We start from the raw sequence: 18,518 nt of genomic DNA, 5'->3' as shown, positions 1-18,518 counted from the left end.
TATGCTGCTTAAACTATTTATTTGAGAATAAATAGACTATTTTAGAAGTTGCAAGGAGGACTGGGATGTGTGGAAGGTGAAAGTGAGGTGGATATGTACTCTTTTAAAATTCTAATGGTCAGTTTAGCTGTAAATATTTGCTGCAACCTGAATTGTAATCCATGGCATCTCAGCCCTAAAAGTATTTTGTAAAGAGCGTATAAATTGAAATTAAAACCAGTCCACAGGGCCTGCCCTTGTAAGCATGCTCTAGGCTGTTAAGTGGGTGGGGGACGTTTGGTTTGATACCTAATTGTGCTCTGTAACTGCTGGGGCTGGAAGACTGCTTAATCGGAGTGCAGGGTTTCTGCAGAGAAGGGTGTAGCTTCTGAGGGAGTGCCATGCACTTCTACTTGGTTAACATGGATGGTGGCTGCAACACAGTATTGAGGAATAATGCAGGGGAGGTGATTTATGAGGCCATTTTAAATATCAAGCGCTGAACACATGCAGCAAGTACTCATGAAGTACAAGCTATTGGCCATGTCATGAGTGGCAGTAGGACCAACATAATAAAAACAAAAATTACACTGGTGAAGGTGCTGCTCCTATGTTAGTGTGGTTGGTCACAAAGTTGCATACTTAGATCACCCAGTGCTGCCTTAACACGGCACACTGGAGCAGCCCAAGCTGTTATTTTTATATAGGTTATATACACACCCATACACATCACACCGTCACTAGAGCCATTTGGGAGAAAGTTTTAAAAGCGAGTTTTATTGAAAGAAAATGCAATGAACATTTAAACACATCGAAGAATGGCCCATTAACCCTTGAAATGAGGCTGAACTGCTTAAATCTTTATAAAGAGTCCAAACAGTCTCTTGCCCTACCCAGTAAAAGGGTCAGAGCTATGTGAAAATCTAAAAGCCCCTGGGACCTGGCCAGGGATGGATTTCCCCAGTGCAGGATCTGCAGAAGACAGCCATATCCTGTGCCAAGAGTCAGGGGCAGGAGGTGTGTGTCGGGGCATGGGTGCAGCACTGTGGAGATCTGTAGAAGACGGTTATCTATTATTTTTATGCCTAGGAACAGTACAAAAGGTGACTTAAAGTCACCAGACCCCCTGTCCCTTGGGCTTAGAGTTCTGTGCTGTGTCCCTTAGAGGCACAGTAGAGAATCTCTTCCATGGTGTCAGTAATAAAGACAACCATGTACTAAAGAGCCTAAATATTTACTCTCTGGGAATTTTGCATATTGTTCAGCTGCAATTTTTTATTTCTTTTTAAATACCACTAAGAAATTCCAGAAGCAGCTATGAAAACAACATTGAGTAACACAAAGGGCTGTATGTAGCCCATGGCAGGATCAATAACGCAAACATTGAAGTCAACTGGTAGCTGACTTCCATTATTATAGTAGGATCAGGCCCATTAAACCAGACACTAGTTAATGTCATTTACTGCAGAGGGCTCCAGGATATAGAGAGCTTTAGAATGTTAAACATTGAATTTGTATGCATTTGTGGTTTAGTGCTGATCTATACTGATGTAATATGTTTCTGTGGTTTAATAGCCACAATGTCAAAACGCCTACTGCCTCAGTGATTAAAAGGGAAGAGATATGAGAAGCGAGCATTCTTGCCTCCCCCCATACACCCTCTCTTTTACTATTCTGCTTTGTATCTTTAATGAACAAAAGCCACACGTACATTCACAAATAGTTGACTACTGGGGATTGAAAGCCAATGGTACTAAATCAATATCAGGGGGAAATCCAATAAGTTTAAAGTTCTGGCAATACTAGTCCATTAACTTTGTTATCTTGCTTAAGCATGATGGGCAAAAAAAAAAAAAAAAGGCAGATATTTCTCTAGGTTTCATAAGCTCGAATGTACAGGATGCCATTGATAAGCTCTGAATTGTCAGACATGTCAAGCAGCTCTGTGTAAAGCAGAAATATATAAAGTGGCCATCCACCTGTTCTGAGGTCTTTTATACAATTTTTTTCAAGCTGCTCAGAAAGTACCAAAGCAGTGGCAAGTATTTGCAGGTGTAAGTAGTATTTATAGCCAACAAAGCAAACACTTGATGCAGAAGAACCAATTCTGTTCTCATTTACGATATATTTTACCCAAATCAATGGAATTCTTGTGGATTTTTGCCAGTGAGAGCAGAATCTGGCCCCCTGTATATAAGTACACAAACCCGCTTTTGCAAATCCTAGGTCCTCTCAGCCCAGTTTGTGTAGGAGTAACTTTGTGCAGTGCACAGAAAGCAATTGCTATTGACTTCAAAGAAGCTTCTGCTTGTTTGTTCAGCCACACTGCTATGAAGATAGGCTGAATTGCACTGAGCAGACTTAAAATTCCATTCTTTAGAAAGACAGATATATTTAGATAGGGGACAAAAAAAGTTAAAGTGCAACTGCCTGAAAAGCAGATGTAAGTTATATGCAGCTGCATGTATTATACTCATAAAAACATATACTTTGACCATGTCCCTTTAATCTGACAAAATTCCTCCCTATCTGCTTCTAACTACCCTTTAGAAGATAGAAAATTAAATATATTTTTCCCTTTATCATGAATGAATGCACACTACTGTGTTATTGTTATCCTGCTCACAAGTGGTGAAGCGTGCATGTTCATTTATTCTTGTTGGATTGCTCACAAGTAATGGGCTGCTGCCTTTTTACTTTTGAAGGAAAACAAAACCCCACAGCACTGGGGCTGAGATTTTCAAATTTGCCAAAGGGATTTGGACACCATTGAGCATCCAAATCTTTCAGACAGCTTTGAAAAATCTGAGTCTGAATCTTTTGTTCAGGAAACAAAATTGAATTTAGACCTTACAAAGAAATACAGGAACACCAAGTTGGTAAATCGAAAGTTTGACCAACTACAATGCCATTTTCATTTCTTGCACTTCACTGTGTCAATTTCTACACCATCTAATCCAGTCCGTGGCAAATCCTCTGAAATTAGAAAACTGGTGACCATCATCTGTGTCCTAAATTGATGTGCAGTCTAACACAATGGTGCTACAAAACACATTTGACATGCACATCTCACTCAACAATAGACAGAGCGTAGCGGTTATTGAGAAATACAGCACGTTTATGGTCTGAAAAAAAAAGGTGGATCAGATCATTTACTTCTTATTCTACTGTTTTATACCATTCCTAAAACACAGTACTGGCAACACTCCTTTGCTTTAGTTCAGTGACATTTTAATGCAATGCTAAAGAAGTGTTCATGAGGTAACCAACATATCAAGGTTCAACTTTTTGGAACTCCTTCATAATTGATATATGATAAACCAAATTTTGCCCTTCAGTACTGTTGACTTCAGTTTGTGTTGTACCTACTGCTGGCTGAGCTGAAAAGTGACAGTCACTTTACTTCACACAGCTCTGCATCTTCACAGTGCCAGCTGTCCGGTCAATATCAGATAGCCACAATACTGCCTGTCATTGCATGTTCAAAGTTAGTCCGTCTTTTAAGGATGCAATGATTTACTGCTAGCTTAGGACAAATGCTTCCAAGTCCACAACTATACAGAGTCCTTTATTCAAATAATCCGTCTTGAAAGTTAAGTTTGAGACTAGTTTTAAACCATACTGAGTTCAGCTGTAACATACTCATTTATATTTTAATGGATCTAAAAACCAAAGCGATAAATAAATAAAGACCACACTCTTGTTGCCCTAAGTCAGCTTCTTAAAGAGCACTCACTCCTTTTTACTGTGCTCCAGCACACGGTAGGGCAGTGCAGAAACTCCTTTGGAACCATGCTCCTCCTGTACTATTGGCAGTGTGGCTGGAGTGTAGATCTCCGCCATGCTATCATTGTTCTCTAGGGCACCATAGGAAAAGGAAGCTTTGAGGTCAGGCTGAACTGCAATTCCTTTGTCGTGCACATTCTGCATGCCTGCAACAGGGGGAGGAAAGACAGGGATTAAGTGGTTAGGAAGAGAAGTCCCTTCTTCCTCCGCCCTGTTATTGACAAATTATACAATTTCAGGGCTAGCAATTTGCCCTATCAGTTGTGTGAGTGTTAAACAGAAAGACATAAATAACCCTGGAAAATTACAGCGGCTAAGCTCCTTGTGGGCGGGTGATGGCAGTCAGCTATCATTAATTTGAACATCATTTAGTTACAATCCTCCCCTTTCCCCAAAGTTTATTCTTAATCTTTTGAATTTCTGGAGCACCTTTCATGAGAGGGGCATCGAGTGCTTGGAGCAATTAATATTCAGGACCTAAGAATTGATTACTTCATCCTGTGAAGTATAATTATATTCATTTTTCACTGTATATGTAGTCTTAGTGGCCTGATTTTTCAGGGGTACAGAGCACCTACAACTCCCCCTGTGGTTAGTAGGAGTTAAGAGCATACAGCATTGTGCGACATTGGGCCCCTACTCTCTCTGCTTCACCCACTGGAGGACAGAGTTTCTCCCCAACTGGTGTTTGTAAAGTGATTTATAGATTAAAAGATCTGATTTTTGTTAAGTTTGCTTCAGATTCTAGACCCGATTTTTATGAACGCTAAGGCAACATCACACCACTCTGGCAGGGATATAGTCCCACTTTAAGGTCCCTTTGCCAACTAGAACAATATAAAGCATCCTTAGCGTAAATGAGAATCAGACCCTCTGTATTCCTTTTAAAATGATTTTGACACCAAAGCTACATTCATCATATCAATCGCATTGTGATGATTTACACTGCTGGGCTATCAAAGATATAGAAGCAACCCATCATGAAGAGAAAAAGTTACGGATGCATAAACTGTTTAACAAATAAAAAGAAGAAAAAATAATACCACAGCAGCCCAACAGGATGCAACACTGAACAAATGCTAAAATAAAATAAAATGTAGAGCAAAATCAAAACATGACTTTTTATTCTGATAATTGACGTTTAAGAGGCAGAATGGCAAAATATTGGACTTTTCCTGTTACCTGGCATAGCATCCATTGAGATGTATGGTTCAAATGGTATGGATTTCTTCTTGTTTCTTGTGATTAAGAAGACACCTAAAAATGCAATGAGGCACCTGAGAGAGAAGGGGCGGGAAAGGGAAAGAAGAGGAGAAAAAGCCTAGTGAAATGAGTGGAAAAAAAAAAAGAAGTCAACAAGCCAAGGTTGTTGCTTTTTCTGAATGTTCATCCTGCACCAGAAGAACAGAACACAGAGCTGGAAGAGACGGAACCTGCAGAGCAGAGTTACACCAGGGACCAGGGTCTCTTAGCTGAATAATGACTATGTTCACATTATTGAGATCCATGCTGTGTGCAACTTGTAATCAGAACAAGTCAACCTTTCCCTTGGCAAAATGCTCAGTTATTAATTTGCACTTATGGGAATTGCTGAAGTCTTGACGAATCACAGGGGAATGGTAACAACCCAAAGTTTGATTCACCCTTTCTAAATGCCGAGATTCAACAGTATAACCTTTTTGGCATTTCTGTAGGTAAATGTACTGACAGTTGTCAGCCCTAATTTCTGCAGTATGCTAATGAGAAGAGACAAGGTTAATTAGTACTTTCAGTGGGTCTGTGTTTCTGCATTAATTTTGTAACATAGTTTAATGTGTCCCCTGTTTAGGGAGAGCTACTTTAAAAATCAACGCATTGTAACGAGACTCAGTACCGAGATATATAACTAAGAGCTTTACTGATCCTGTCTGCACTGCATGAGTTTCTAAGCAGTACTTGATTGGACTCCCAAAACCCTATCCCCAGCCCAGCATAGGTTCAGCATAAAACCTGGGATGGGTTCTCGGTCATTTATTTGGTTCTAGTCCTGCTTGGAAATTAGGAGGGACACCTTTAGTACCTTACTCGAAACGTTAAAGGGGATAAAGGTAACTGGTATGAAGATTCATGCTTCAGGGCATAAGCTGGTCTCCATCTAGGGTCAGGAAGAAGTTTCCCCACGTGGTATAGCTGTTGCACAACTGCGTGCACAACAGAGCTTTTACGCCCTTCTGAAGCATCCACCTTGGGCCTATGTCAGAGACAAGACATGGACTTCATGCGCTATTTTACATTCTGGTAGGACAGTTTTCGGGGTATGTTATCCTACACACCATTGGAGGCTAGAAGACAAAGCAGTCGTATAAATGAGTCCCAGATATGTTTCAATAAAAAAATTCATGCCACAGAGGACAATAACCTCCCCCCACCTTTTTAAAGGTTAGCCATATAGAGAAATACATTTCAGTTTGCTAACACAGTAAGCATCTGTGTAAATCAGCAATGTTTCATTCACTTCAATAGCACCATGCCAGTTTACACCAGCTGAGGATCTGGCCTGGTATCTTTAAAAACGTACCCTAGTGCAAACATGCATATATGGAGAACATCTTCACCAGTGAAGTCCAAGTAGAAGGTTGCTCCTGAGACAAGAGGAGAGAACATGAACAGGTTTTAGCTTAAATTAGATTCTCTCCCCCATGTGACTGAGCAAGTATAGCTACATTTTAAATCACTGCTTTCTCCAGCAATCAAATCATTTTTAGGGGGGGGGGAACGGGGGCCTATAGAAATGCCTGCTGTACACTTAAGTTATACTGGTATAAATCTGTCAGTTAGGGATTGGATATTTTACCAAAATAGGTTTACTGGTACAACACCCTAGAGCGGATGCAGTTATACTGTTATAATGGGGCCTTATGCTGGTATAGCTCATTCCTCTTCCTGTACGGGAATAACTCCACTGGAATAAATACCTTTAGACACCAGCATAACTCCATCCACACTAGGGGGTTGTGTCACTTTAATTACACCAGTATAATTAAAACAATACAATTTTTATGTTTAGTCAAGCCCCAACGAATAGTAGAGGAGTTTTAGCCCTGGACCTTAGCTACACATCTAGCAAGCATTCAGACTGCAAGACACCCACTCTTTTCATACTTTAGGACAGAGTGAGTAATCCAGTCTCAGACAAGATCGGATAGCTGATTTGGTTTTTAAGAGAAAGTTTTTTCCAACAACCTAATTAATTCACACAAAATGAAACTGACGACAGAAAACAGCAAGAAAATGCAAGTTATCTTCCTCAGCTAGAAAATCAGGATTTTTCTCCAAAGTCTTTTGCCCTTATTTTAAAAGAACAATAAACCTGATAACATTGCACAAGTGTTTACCTGCTGTAATCGCTGTTGCTGTGGACAGGATGTAGCCTATGCTGGCAATCTGTGATGAGTCATACAGCTGCGAAGCTTGGGTTAGAAACCTTCAAATACAATGGCAAACAATGCAGGTTGATTTTTTTTTTTTTTTTAGAAGAAGAATTCTCAATATGTGTTTAGAAGTTGCTTCTGTAGGAGATAGTTCTTTCCCTGTTTGAAGACACCTCTCAAAAGAACGCTCTCTAGATAAAGATTCTAGTTTCTCTTCTTCCTTATAACTTCAGTGGAGTCACTCCTTATCATAGCAGTTTAAAAGGAGAGTCGGACCCCCAAAGGGAAATCCTGGCCCCACTGAAGCCAGTGGGAGTTTTGCTATGGATGTCAATGGAGCCAGATTTTTAAAAAGTTTGTATCCACGTTCCTAATACCGGGTCAGAGGAGAGTGCTGATAATGCTTCTTTTTGTAGCGTACAGCAGACTTAGGCAATATTGTTAGCGGAGGGCTAACAGTGCTCCCACTGAAGTCAGTGGCAAAACTCCCATAGGTTTCAGTGCGAGTAGAAACAGGCCTTTAATGAAAAAACCTGGCTTACAGGTATTGGCAATCTGTCAGCATCAAGTTTTCATTAACATTATGGTTTCAGAGAAATGGCCGCTATTCTATTTTGAATTACAATCTTGTATCTTTCTTTTAATTCTCAGTACTATGGTTATTATGAAGGATCTGGTGTTTACATAGCAAAGAGATGAAGAACTTCCCTCTCTCAGGGCCAGCATAACAGTGAGCAAGTTAATTACCTATTCTTATCCATGTGGGTTGATTTCTAAACATCTTAACTACATTCTACTCCACAGCTGTAAGCCACAACAGGAAAAGAGACCTGATCAACTCACCTTGCTTGAAAGACTGCTGTTGCAACCATGCATACCAACATGATGTAGAATATAGGGTAGCCGAGCTGGAGGCTTCCTTGTATTGAGACAATAATCATGCCTGCTATAGCCTTCACAGTCACTACAGTCATAGACCCTGTGAATATGTAACAAAGCTCAGTTATAACATAGCAGCACATACCACTGGATTGTTAACAGCACAACGGGTGGCTGCTAGCAAAGCAAAAGGTGACGAGCCTCAGCCTTCCTTTTGCAAAGGACAAAACGGGGAGGAGTGTGATTCTTGACTTCTGTTCTCAGTTCTGCCACTGGTTCACCATGTGACTTTGGGTGAGTCACTTAACCTCTGCATGTGGCTGCTTCCCCACCTGTAGAATGCTGGTATTTACCCAATCTCCATTAATGTTTGAACAGAGCCTTAAGATCAAACAAAAGGGACTAGAAGGGTACAAATATGCCTTACTTCTGATGGTGTACCAGCTTTATTACTAAAATGGAGAAATTTTCTAAACACAGCTCAAGAATTAGGATTGAGAAAAGCTAATTCTCTTCCCCATTTCTGCAAACACAAGTCAAGGCAATTCAGAATTAAGGTGGTCACCCTGTCCACGATTTGGTTGCCCTATCAGGCCTCCAGTTATTAAGCTAGATACCACAGTGATGGATATTACATATATAGCAAAGCTTGAGAGAGCACTGCAGCACACTGAATACTGCTTTCCAAGCACCGATCACGGAGCTAGTTATACACCAAGTGGAACCTTCAACTCCAAACTCTTTAGCACGTCAGTTTGTTTCTCTGCCTTTCTATTATTTCGTTCACTTGGTGTTTCTTAAGATGACAGATCAACAGGAAGGAAAACGCTAGGGGCGAAATCCCGGCCTTAGTGAAGTCAATGGCAAACTCCCATTAACATCAATGGAGCCAGGATTTTGCCCCATCTCCAGAGCTTCTTCTGGACTCAACATGGATCTGTTGACATAGTATTGTATTGGAGCCCCAAGAAGCCATAAATACAACTGCAGCTCTTCCTTTAAGACTATAATGGCTCATACAACAGTCACAGTAATCATCTTCCATCCTCCTTTAGCACCTTACAACTGAGGATCTCAAAAGCAAGCAATTCACAAACATTCATGTAATTTAGATTCCCCAACATCCCAGCCTCCCATTTTACAGATGGGGAAAATGGAGACGCAGAGAGGTCAAATGCCTTACAAAGGTCACACAGGGAGTCAGTGTCAGAGCCAAAAAGATTCCCAGACTAAAAATCCTGTATTTTAGCCACAAGATCATCCTTCCATCTCAGCTGAAGCCATAAGACACTTCACAGTGTTTTGCATACATGGACACAACACATTGTCATTAGCAGGGTTTAGAATCTGACATAGCGTCTATTTGGGGGACTAGATCCTGCCTCCATGAGGAGTGGACTGATAGTCCAATAGGTCTTGTCCATCTCTACTTGCTTCAACCTGAAATACTATAGCAAGATACAGGCTTTATTTGCTTTTCATAAACATTAGCAACATAAAATGCATTAACATTCCCCACCGCCAGGAGCTCTTCACTCCAATTTGTGATATTAAACCACAGTTAGAAAATGTTAAGCACGCATTTGAACTTACCCAGCAATGCTACCAGCAGAAGAATAACTACTATATAGTTTGCACTTTTCCTCTTGTAAAAATATAGCAGCAGGCAGAACAGTATGATTTCTACAAGCTAGAAAAAAATGCAGAAATAAGTATTAGAAAGTGAGGGATGGGGTGGGAAATCCTTTTTCTTGCAGTGTGTGTGGCTTTGATGCTCATGTTGGTAATAGTAATAATACCTAGCTCTTTTCATCATTAGATCTCAAAGCTTTACAAAGGAGGTCAGTATCATTATCCCCATTTTACAGGTAGGGAAACAGAGACAGAGGAAGTGACTTGCCAAGGTCACCAAGGCAGGCCAGTGGCAGAGTTTGGAATAGAACCCAGGGCTCCCGAGTCTCAGTTCTGTGCAATACCCGCTAGGCCACACTACCTCCCATAAGCCTTGTAATACTATAGCTTTATTTGATGCCACAGAACTGCCTGGTCCCATGAAACTTGATGGATGGAAACGATCCTGTGCACATTTTCTCCTATTGTGGTACTGCTAACATCCATCAAAGCTAAGGCAGGATCTAGTAAGACTATAGGTCAAATCAGCCGTGATCTGAATGGATGAGATCTTCAGTGACTTTTGCAAGAACAGTGGAGTGGGAATTTCTGGGGACTTGGTGTTCCTTAAAATAAAAAAACCAACCAAACAAAACAAAACAAAAAAAAAACCCCAAAAAACCAGGCCAAATAACCCCAATTGTGCACCCACGTCACTGTTCTCATTCAGCTTTTTCTAAAGAGGTTGAGGACCCAACCCACCACCCATTCAAGTCAATAGGACTCTTTCAACTGCCTTCAAGCGGGACTTGGATGGGGTCCTAATTATGAGAACATTAGGTTTTTTGCCTTCTGGCAAAAGCACAGATATGAATCACAGTACATGGGCATCTTAGGCACAGTTGATGCCAATCTGCAGTCTGTTACCAGGAGTTAACAGTGGCAGGTTGGGGAGGGGGTGGGATATTTTCAATGTGCTTGAATCCTGGCACAATAATTCAGACAGGGAAGGGAAGCTGAAGACCAATCGGTTCTAGAAAATACACCCTCTGCTTTAGATTGTGCATACACATGCATGCTCCAAGCTAGGGAGACAATTATGGGAAAAGCTCTTAGAGTCATTAACAGAGCCAAGTAAGAGTGATGAGAATAATTAAAAGGATTCAAAAACCTGCCTTATAATGACAGACTCAAGGAGTTCAATCTATTTAACTTAACCAAGAGAAGGTTCAGGGGTGACTTGATCTGTGGGGACATGGGGAATAAATATTTGATAATGGGCTCGTCTATCTAACTGAGAAAGGTATAGCACGATCCAATGGCTGGAAGTTGAAGCTAGACAAATTCAGACTGGAAATAAGGCATACATTTTAACAGCAAGAGTAATTAACCTTGGAATAACTTACCAAGGGTCATGGTGGATTCCCCATCACTGACAATTTTTAAATCAAAATGGGATGTTTTTCTAAAAGATCTGCTCTAGGAATTATTTCGGGGAAGTTCTATGGCCTGTATTATACAGGAGGTCAGACCAGATGATTACAATGGTGCTTTCTGGCCTTGGATGCTATGAAAATGCAGCAAGTATCTATGAAAATCCATTTTAAGTGAATGCCCCAGCCAGGCATATTTCAGAAAGCATGGAATCCAGCTCATATTTTATGGGCCACCTTACCATGTATAAAAGAAACGGCCAGCTGACTAAATGCTTAGTGATATTATCTCCTGTCATCATCTCATGACTGTTGGGTCCAAATGTTATCAGCAGGTAAGTTCCAACAACTGCCAAACCACAGCCTACGAAGGACAAAACATAGCGTCCTTTGGCAAACCAAGGACAAGAAACAGAAGACATGTTAGTGGATCAGTACAGATGCATGGGTTACACACTGCACATGCATAGTGATCGTTATAACTACAGATCATGCTTCCCCCTGGAAATAGTTCATTCCTCCACCCTCTGTGCCCCACTTTCAAAATATTAGAAAAAACAAGCAATATATTTGCTGTGAGCTGAGAACCAAGAGTTAACACAAGATAAAAAGTCTTCTAAACAAATAGGTGAGGGTGAGTGCTAAATTTTGGGCCTAGGCTTCCTGGCAATGCCTCTTTAACAATGCAGTGTTCATTCTGTCAGGAGGCAGAAAGACTAAGGCCCCGAACCAGCAAATACTTGCACATCTATGTCGTTCCACTGAACTCTGATTGTGTTTGTGACAGATTGACAATTTCCTGCAATATTCTGAATTAGGTTTAATACCCTTTGGGGGTCAATCATGTTAAAAATGTAATTGTGTATGTGTTATTGTGGAATTGTATGTAACTTCAATGGAAGGTATCAGGAACTTCAAAGGTTTTTTTTGAAAAAGACAAGTGAGGTGGATTTCCTACAAAATACCTGGGAGTAAGGGGAATGCAAATGACCCATTTCAAATCCACCTTTTGAAGCTATGCCTGGGGAACGAAAACCCATTGTCTATTGATTATCTGGTCCTGGAAACTCTCGATCAAAGACCCTTGAGCTGTATAAAAAGGTGGATTAAACAGGTTGTGAGCATGCTTGGTCTGAGCTGAAGCTGTGATTAGCTTGAAACCACAAGGAAACCCCTAGGGTGGGGTTTGGAAGGACTGCTCCAGCCAGAGCCCACATTAGAGTTGGGGTGATCTCTGGTAGATTTATTAGTATAGGAGTAGGGTTTTTTAAAATTGTTTTTAATAGGTTCTCTGTAATGCTTGTTATGTTAAGAATAAAATAGGCTTGCTTAGAAAGAGCTGTGGGGTACCTTATACCGGTGGGCAGTCAGACTGTCAACCGTCTCCGCAGAGAAAGCAAGCAGGTCTGCTTGGGTACCCTGTCTCTGCTAGGAACAACATAGTGAAGGCAGGGAACTCCTGAGCCTGGAGATACATTGCTCAGAAGGGAGAGAGACATGGGTCTCCATCCAAGAGAGCTGATGCCAGAAACCTGAGAGTGGGAGCCCTTGCTGAACCAGACAAGGGGGAATACAGGTGCAGTTAATCTGAGACAATATTTAAGGGATTTTCAGGATCAAGGATGTGCCATCAGCCTCCATCAGATTCCTCCAATAAACCCCACATCGAACTATTTCTAAAATCAGTAAGCAAGGAGGGGACCTTACAGGTTCATTTTCAACAATCAACCCTAGATATGGAAAATCCATTTGTAAAAACATCAGATAAACCTTTCTACTGAAAAAACATTATTTTAAGCATTAGTGTCCCTTAAATAACTGTCATGCTATATACTATATGAAGTAATGGAGTAAAAATTAAGCAGCATTCAAAGCAGAAATGAAGAATACAGAATAATGGAAGTGAAACTTACTCAGAAAGTCTTTGGGTTTCCACTTTTCTTTAATGAATATAATTCCTATGATTGCGCTAGCTATTAAAAAGGACAAACAAAGTTATGTGCATTGCGTTTTCATAAGCAATCTTGTACTGGTACATAAACAAAGATACACGAGTCCTTTTCCTTTACCTATAACAGACACTGCACTGAGTGGCACAATCAGTGAAAGAGGTGCAAAGGCATAGGACGAAAACACCCCCAGTTCTCCCAGCAGCAGAAAAAACAGACCACACCACCATGTCTTGGTCCTGAAATAGGCCCGAGGGTCTTTGGAACCTGCCAGCCGGATGTGGCTATACTTCTAGAAAGGAAAAAATAAAAATTAAAAAAAACCAGATACTTGGGGATCCTTACTGCTTTTTAAGTAAAGGACGCTTGGGAGAGGGTCAATATTTGTTTCATGATACTCACCTGGAGGTTGAGTGCAATACTGATAACTAGATGACCAAATATAGCCAGTAATGCACCGATCAAGTTTTCCTGTAAAGCAAAGCAAACATGCAGATATTAGATTTGCCCCGTGAAGCCAGTGGAAGGTGGGGAGAGGGAGAATCCTGATAGAAAGCAGATTTTTGAATACCTCTTTCTGAGTCTCTGGGTTCTGTCTCCAGATCTAGCCACTATTCCTATATGATCTTGGGCAAGTCATTTAGTCTCTTAATGCCTTCAGTTATCCCATCTGTAAAATGGGGTTGAATAATACTTTCCTGCCTGACATGGGCATTGTGAGGCTTAATTTAATGTTTATGGAGCTCTTTCAGATCCCCATAAGGTAGGTAATATAGCCCTGCACCATGTTCTTTTTTCAGTAAGTAGCACACCTAAAAATCCATTTTCATAAAGGACCTGAGAATTTGGTGTTCACCAGAGTACGGATTAGGCAGGTTCTTCAGCACCTTTCTTCAATTCCAGGTTCAGCCTCTAATAAATATCTTGACTGACCTCCAACTTTCACAACTGGCTGGATAAGAGCATGCAGGAAGAGATTTAGAATGTGCCTTTTAAATGAACCAGTAAGTCATTCCAGAGAAAAGGGGGTGGAAACCACTCCTGACAGACTAGTGTTTACAGCCCAGCAATACCTTGAACAAGCTAGAGGCAGAATTTAAAGCAACAATGAATGAAAGTCAGGATGAATCACAGAAGAGATGCACATCACGATGCTACCAGAAGAGCTTGGAGTGATCTCTCTCTGTCAAGTAGGGACATTTACCATTTGCGTTCCTCTAGCAACAGTCTAAATCGCATTAGAACATCATTAACAGTTTTAGTTTCAAACACAGCTATCCAAGGTATAGCGGGTACTTCAAGGTGATTTATTTGGGATAGCTGAGTATTTGTCCCTCTCTCTCTCTCTCTCTCTCCCCGCAACTATTGATATTAAAGGCCTTGGCATTATTTTTTCATGCCCACTCAGGCAGTGGCTTTAAAGTAACGAATTACGTATGTAAGTGGGACAGAAAGCCCTTTGATAAGTTGAAGGTGATTAGGGTGCAAAAGGAGTTTAATAAGCAATGAGTCTCCTCAAGTTAACTTCTCCCAGAGTATCCTAGGGTATGCCTACACTGCAATTAGACACCTGCAGCTGACCGCTGCCATCTGACTCAGGGCTTGGGCTAGGTACTGTGTATAGACACAGTGAAGTGCAGTCTCCCTCCCCCCTCACAGGGTCCTTGAGCCTGGGCTTCAGCCTGAGCCCAAATATCTACACTGCAATTAAACGGCCCCTTACCCCGAGCCAGCTGGCATGGGCCAGTCATGGGTTTTTGATTGCAGTGTAGACATGCCCTAAGAGAACATCCCACTGCAGACAGCAGGAGGGGAAGAACATTATAACCCGACCGGATTCCATGCTAAGAAACTCAGTAGGTTCCACTGGTTCATCAACCAAACCTCAGTCTAGAAGGGCATGGCAGAAGCACTGCCTCCACCAAACGGCCCCGGCCGTACAGCTCAGAGTTGCTGGCTCAGGAGGCCAGACATACTGAAACGTGCCCATGCCAGTTCTCTCAGCAGCACTTAGACTCGCACCGCACTCAGATCTGCATCCTCAGCAAAGAGCCTTGCACAGTGTTTATCGTCATTCTAGCTGGGATTTTCAAAGGGGCCTTTGAGTCAGCAGCCCAAATCCCAATCCTAACTTCATTAAGATCCTCTGAAAATTCCAGCCTCAGGACCAGTTAGAGAGGAAGGATGGGCTTCTGGTTAAAGGGTTGGGTTCACTTCCCAGCTCCCTGTGTGACCTTGGGCAAGTCACTTAACATCTTTGGCCCAGCTCCCCAAAGTTATTTAGGCTCCTAACTTCCAATGAAGTCAGTGAAAGTTAGGAGCCTAAATATCTTTGAGGATCTGGGCCTTAGTCCCTCAGCTCCCTCTCTATAAAGTGGGGGGTAATAATCCTTCCTGTCTCACTTCATCTTTCTTGCTGTTGGTTCTTCAGGGCAGGGACTGTGCCTCACGAGGTCTATACACAGCACCTAGCACCTGAGGGCCCCTAGGCGCTGCTGTAGTACAAATGTACAGCACATGATCCGAAAGCTCAGCACATTCAAGACAATATTTATATTTCCAAGCCAGACATAAATCCCAGCGCCATTCAGGTCAAGTTTTACGCCTAATAGGCGGTGCCTTTGGTGAACATCTGACCTTGTAAGAATAGGGATCCTCATGGGGCAGGACAGATACAGCAGCTGTTGCGAGTGGAAGCTGCTGGAGCTGCAGATCTGGGCCATTCCCTCTTTCCATTTTGGCTTATTCACACATCTCCCTTGCGGCTTCCTCAACAACTGCAACCGCTCTTCAGAGAAGAGACGCAGGCACGGCCGGTGCCTCCTGGCCCATCACTTTACACCACTTCTCCTTTTCCATCTTGCTGCCCCTGAGCTAAGGAATGGGCTGGTCAGTGGAATCCGAGCACCCCCACAATTGCTGATCTGCTGCTGTCTCCTTCTTCCCCGCACGGCAAAGTGGGGATGAGACAGTCACTCCAGGAAGAGGTGTGGGTCAATCCGTATTTCCAGTAGGTCAACAGCACAGCAGCTTATATTCCTGAGATTTTAGACACTAAGAAAGATTTAAAAATAAAAGGTAAATCAATGAACAATAATCACAACACTTGCCACCTGAGAGCAGTGTATTTATAGTGACATGGACACACACAAGTGTCAGGTAGCCAGGTGGTCAACTGGGGGAGGATGGGATGAGAAATTCTGACCAAGTACACCAGGCAAACCTTTACTCTCATAAGAAGTTCCCCAGAATCAAACTAACATTCAAACATATTAGATGGGACCTCAGTGTTTAAGATTTTTCCTCAAGAGACCCACACAGCACCAACTGCATAGAACTCAGTTCATCTGAGCCGATACTTAAACTGCATGTTGTACTGAAGGCAAATGTTCCTTTGGGTGGTATTAAAAGTCAGGCCATCGCATTTGAAGAGCCATAGTCAAAAAGCTTTCTGTCCTCCATGTCCTGTTTTACACTCCTTTAGTGCCTAGTGACCTTGTGTTGTACACCCAGGAGAGACAACATCGCAGGCCCTTCCACCACTACCCAACAGAGATCATAGTGCCACTTTTCATTTCCTCTAACCGGGGGGGCTGAGCCTGCCCCCATTTTGATGAAAGCTCCCATTGACTTCAGTGAGAGCAGGATTGGGCCCTTAGAGACTTCAAGCTCCTAGGGGCAAGACTCTCTCTAGTTGCCTGGGAAGCACCATGCCCACCTGAAGGACCTAGCAGTAGCAGGCACTTTGATAAGCACCTTTCACTGGAGAACATCAAAGCACTTTACAAATACTCAAGAACAGAGACTCACAAAGCGATCCCTTATTATAGCAGGGGAGACTAAGGCACAGAGCAGTTTAAGGGCCTGATATTTGGAGGTGCTGAGCACCCACAGCTCCCATTGAAACTACATGATCCTGAAGCCAATATAAGCTATGGATGATAAGCACCCCGCAAAAATCAGACCCTAAGTGAGTTGCCCAAGGTCACAGAATAAGTAAGTGGCAAAGATGGAACTAGGGTCCGGTAGCTCCACTGCTCAGCCCCATGCCTTGGCTACAAACCACAAGCTCTCTTTCCAAGCCTTAGGCCTATAAAGGATTTACCTGGCCCACCCCCAGTGATAGTGGGTACAACAAATACAGCAAATGCCCTTCACATGCCCAGCAGAGGAAGAAGCAAGCCACCTAGCAAATCAGCTGGGTTAGGGTGCAGAGGGAAGGGCAAGATTTGATTTTTGAATCACTATCCAAGCACAATCCAAATCAGGAGCTTTGCTAGACAAACAAAAAAAGTTCTTCCATGTCACTTCCTGGTTTAGGCAACCCACCTTGCCCTTTCCGGGCTCCTTCTGAGCCTAAAAATAAAACAGGCTGGCTTTTCTTAGAGTAATACCTAGCAGGAACAAATCAAAATAAGACACATAAGTTCCCAGACCGACAGAAAACATGAATCAGACCAGAAATTGTAGATAATTCATGAACTTTCTATTGCCCAGGCAAAGCCATCCATGTCACTCACCCAATCTGAGTTTCAAACACACACTCATCTGGCTTTCCACTTCGGATCAGTGATGAAGGGATCTCTGCTACTACTTTACACCCAGGGATATGGATTTGCACAAATTGCTGTTAATTTCTTACCCAATTTAGGGCTGCCAGTCTGCTGCAGTGTTTTGCTCTTCCCAGGGTACTGTGATTTGGTGCTAGACCTGCCAGTCAGTTGGGAGACTCCTGTGTAATTAAGATTACTGGCTGCTAGGCAGGGTGTTAAAGGGCAGGCCTTGCCTATTGGTTGGGAAAGGTAAAGCTTGTTTGAAGTACAAGATACTGAAGAGAGAATGAAAGCAGAGACCCAGAGCTGTGTTTTCATGCCATTTTGTGGGGTGGCCTCTAGTGGCCACAATTTTGTATTTGCATGGAAGCCACTTTTGTGGGTGCATCAGAATAAATGGGATGTCATGGCCCAAATGTGCAAGATTTTGAGAGATGCGGAGTACCCTCATCTCCTGTTCATTGCACTCAGAGGTGAGGACGCTGCATTGGGGCCCTGTCTCGGAACACATGCAGTTTTCTTTTTCTGAGGCCCGATCCTGTGAGATGACGAGCACAAACAAACCCCAGTGAAATCATTGAGAGTTACAGGTGCTTAGCATCTCTCCAATGCAGCCCAAAGATGCACTAGTTAAATGGATGTGCTTTGGAGTCAGCCTCCTGGATTCAGCCTCCTGCACCAAGAAAGGGATTCTGCTGCCAGTGCATTGCCTACCATACTAAAACAATAGTCCTAGTAATCATTAATGCTTGATTAACTGATTTGATGATCAAAGGGGTCTTCAGTGTTCTGATTATATCACTTAATGTTAGACATAATGGGACCGATTTCCAAAATAACTCACTACCCACTTAAGCACTTCCATAAGGGGTCAGATTTTTTTTTAACATGGCACCTTGGCAGCTGCTGGGTGCTAGT

General features: G+C 42.3%; 2 protein-coding genes across 4 annotated transcripts in view; one reads left to right on the top strand and one right to left on the bottom strand.

The window, feature by feature from the left end:
- Window positions 1-18,518, top strand: part of STPG1 (sperm tail PG-rich repeat containing 1) — a 47,849-nt gene that overhangs the window by 7,420 nt on the left and 21,911 nt on the right. The gene's annotated exons all lie outside the window — the stretch shown is intronic.
- On the bottom strand, window positions 729-17,771 carry NIPAL3 (NIPA like domain containing 3). Of its 3 annotated transcripts, none has more exons than XM_048825860.2 (12): window positions 17,690-17,771; window positions 15,685-16,101; window positions 13,450-13,518; window positions 13,168-13,339; window positions 13,012-13,071; window positions 11,341-11,486; window positions 9,648-9,744; window positions 8,019-8,154; window positions 7,140-7,228; window positions 6,323-6,386; window positions 4,948-5,042; window positions 729-3,911 (listed from the first exon to the last, which is right to left on the bottom strand). In XM_048825860.2, exons 2-12 carry the CDS (start codon window positions 15,781-15,783, stop codon window positions 3,712-3,714), a joined length of 1,227 nt encoding a protein of 408 aa, XP_048681817.1. In that variant the 5' UTR covers window positions 15,784-16,101; window positions 17,690-17,771; the 3' UTR covers window positions 729-3,711. The 3 variants fall into 3 exon arrangements, with proteins under 3 accessions (XP_048681817.1, XP_048681816.1, XP_048681818.1); XM_048825859.2 differs by having other exon boundaries at window positions 17,568-17,694; XM_048825861.2 differs by having other exon boundaries at window positions 11,341-11,462; window positions 17,568-17,694.

This window comes from Caretta caretta, chromosome 19, assembly GCF_965140235.1.
Source record: "Caretta caretta isolate rCarCar2 chromosome 19, rCarCar1.hap1, whole genome shotgun sequence".
NCBI lineage: Eukaryota > Metazoa > Chordata > Testudines > Cheloniidae > Caretta > Caretta caretta.
This window is presented reverse-complemented; position numbering and strand designations above follow the sequence as displayed.

Coding starts and splice junctions, on each gene's coding strand:
- NIPAL3 (XM_048825860.2), bottom strand. CDS start 15,783: ATGGAAAGAGGGAATGGCCCAGATCTGCAGCTCCAGCAGCTTCCACTC. Junction 13,340..13,449: donor GTATTGCACTCAACCTCCAG/GTGAGTATCATG, acceptor TTTCCTTTCTAG/AAGTATAGCCACATCCGGCT. Junction 11,487..13,011: donor GAAACCCAAAGACTTTCTGA/GTAAGTTTCACT, acceptor GGTTTGCCAAAG/GACGCTATGTTTTGTCCTTC.